Source organism: Laetiporus sulphureus (genome assembly GCF_001632365.1).
Source record: "Laetiporus sulphureus 93-53 unplaced genomic scaffold LAESUscaffold_61, whole genome shotgun sequence".
In the NCBI taxonomy this organism is placed as follows: domain Eukaryota; kingdom Fungi; phylum Basidiomycota; class Agaricomycetes; order Polyporales; family Laetiporaceae; genus Laetiporus; species Laetiporus sulphureus.
Window position 1 is genome coordinate 191,634 of NW_024468570.1, and position 2,694 is coordinate 194,327.

Sequence of the window (2,694 nt, forward strand, 5' to 3'; positions counted from 1 at the left end):
CATTGCAAGTCAAAGGTTGCACACCGAACCTTGCAGCGAGCTCATCAGGCTCGATTATCGATACAAGTGAGTTGATCCTTACGTGAAGCAATACCATCCGCTCATACAGTTTATAGGCAAACATTTTAATCAGCCATTTGACCATGTCAATCCTCTTTTGCTTCTTTCCGCGTTCACTGCGCTGGTTCTCAGTCTGTTCAGGCACGTTACTCACAGATCATGCAATTTCGCATTACGCATGCTCAAACTCATCGTTGGAACCGCATTACAACAAAGTGACAAGCGGACAATGCAGGAAGAAGGACTTCTCAAAAACAAAAACTTCCCCACAGATATTCGCACCATACGCAAACTGTTTGACCTGGATCCTGTGGTCACAGTATTGGCAACGTGCCCCTCTTGTTCTTCGACGTACGAGCCCACATACAATGCTGGGGTCCCTATATACCCTGCGCGCTGCCGGTCTCGACGGTGGATAACGAGCGCACCTTGCAATGCCAAGCTCACCACTCATGGCGTACGTGATGGTCGCAGTATACGCATCCCCCACCGTCCATTCGTTATGCAAGACTTCGACTCATTCGTGGGGGGTATGTTGTGCAGACCTGGCATTGAAGACGCTCTCACGCTGGGGAGCGTGATTGCGCAATCCGGCCACATTTACGACATCCGTGGCGGTGCTGTCGTCCGCGATCTCAAATGTAGTGATGGAAAACCCTTCTTGTTTGGTGAAGGCCATGAAATCAGACTCTTGTGGGGTTTGTCAGTGGATTGGTTTAACCCTTACCTGAACAAGATTGTGGGCCGGTCAGTGTCGACAGGGTCAGTCGCCATGTCCTGTTTACTTTTACCTCCCAGCCTGAGATATCAACCGGAAAACATATACTTGATGGGCATTATTCCCGGACTGAAAGAGCCATCTAAAGAGGAAATTGATCATTTCCTCCACCCACTCATGGACAAGTTCCTCATCTCCTGGAAGAACAGCGTGTGGTTTACGAGGACTTACAAATACCCTCGTGGAAGGCGCTCGCGGTCAGCTTTGAGTCTCGTCATAACCGACCTCCCAGCCAGCAGAAAGGTATCCGGCGCAGCCAGCCATTCCGCGAAATGCTTTTGTGCGCTATGCTTCTTGACCAAGCAGGAGATCAACAACATCGATATGCATACCTGGAGGATGAAGACACGGTCAGATGTGTATAAGGCTGTGCAGGAATGGCGGAATGCACCGACGAAGACTCAGCGGAGCGCGCTGTTTAAGAAAAACGGAGTCAGATGGTCTGAACTTATGCGTCTGCCGTACTGGGACCCGACGCGAAGCGTTGTTGTTGATCCTATGCACAACCTTTTCCTTGGTCTGGTGCAATATCATGCTCGTACCATCGTCGGAATGGATATGCTGGCTGCTGATCTGTATGATGACGATATCAACGTCGACATTGACGTTGAGCCATCCGGCATGGATGACGAGCACCATTCGAAGATTCTTCCGCAAGTGAGGAAGATTGAATGCCTACTGATGTCTGTTCCAACTGCGAAACAGTTGGGAAGTAATTCGAGGGGAGCTCTACGATTTGTATGTTGCAACCGAGGTGCGGATCAATCCTCCTGGGGTCCCACGAGAAAGCTGAAGAAAATCGTCCTGGTTAATGCGTTGCTAGTGAGTATTCATTGCAATGCATGATAGAAAGCCGCTGATCTCTTTAACTAGTGCAGGACAGCATACATACGGCTCCCACTGCCACAAGCTCGTTGGCAACCGAGTCCACGGTTACTCTCATATTACCTGAGTTGTTGATAGGCAATCAGTTTGTTGACGAATGTGTCGAACCTACTCAAGATGAAGACGTTTCTACCCGAAGACACACAAGTTCCTCAGTATTTTCACGACAAGATTTGGAACATCTACAAGCTGACATCGCGCTTACATCGCATCCGACCTACTCTAAAGGACCTCCACGCAACATCGGCACCACGGCACGCGGTAAGCTCAAAGCGGATTATTGGAAGGCGGTCATCGAGTTCGAGCTACCAGTGTCCATGCTCAAGCGGTGGTGCCGTACGTGTACGCCAACGCATCCTGGGGACGACGTTCGACGTGAGCTAGTCCGCTCTACCATGTTTCTTGCATGCGCCATCAGGCAAGCGACCTCCTATCGCACATCGCAAGAGCATCAGAGAAGATATAAGACACACATGAACAGTTACCTATCCAGTATTTTACGTCTGCGTCCAGAGCGATCATTGAGACCGAATCATCATAACGCCCTCCATTTAGGTGATTTCCTGCTATGCTTCGGGCCGGTTCACGGGTGGTGGATGTTCCCATTTGAAAGAATCATTGGTATACTCCAGCAGACAGCCACCAACGGCAAATTAGGTGAGCGTGATCTCCTCAATACGTTGCGATTCGCTGATCTCTCATTACAGGCCAACTCGAGAAGACCATGCTAGAGACGTTCTGTGCAGCAGCGAATATGAAGGCATTTATGAAACGCACTCATTTTCCTGATGTCTTACAACAGTGCGCATCGATTATCGAGACATGTTATCAGGACGATGACCGGGGAACCCTTCGGACAGATATGCGTACATTCCTGAATCTGGGAGACAGCGCAGCTGCACTGAATGACGAAATGGATTGGAGAAGTTGGCAGGAACTCGATCCCGACATATGCTATGCGCTATCAGCAA

At 49.7% G+C, this 2,694-nt stretch overlaps 2 protein-coding genes across 2 annotated transcripts; both read left to right on the top strand.

Moving 5' to 3' along the window:
- Positions 1-118: 118 nt before the first annotated feature.
- Positions 119-451, top strand: LAESUDRAFT_622408 (uncharacterized protein; the record flags this gene model as incomplete). The annotated part of the gene is made up of 1 exon (XM_040903290.1): positions 119-451. A coding segment is annotated over one exon (333 nt), but the record flags the coding sequence as incomplete, so codon positions are not given.
- Positions 452-1,336: 885 nt separating this feature from the next.
- LAESUDRAFT_636372 (uncharacterized protein) lies at positions 1,337-2,597 on the top strand (the record flags this gene model as incomplete). Its single annotated transcript, XM_040903454.1, has 4 exons — positions 1,337-1,660; positions 1,717-2,120; positions 2,184-2,380; positions 2,431-2,597. Coding segments are annotated over 4 exons (1,092 nt in total), but the record flags the coding sequence as incomplete, so codon positions are not given.
- Between the last annotated feature and the right edge of the window lie 97 nt (positions 2,598-2,694).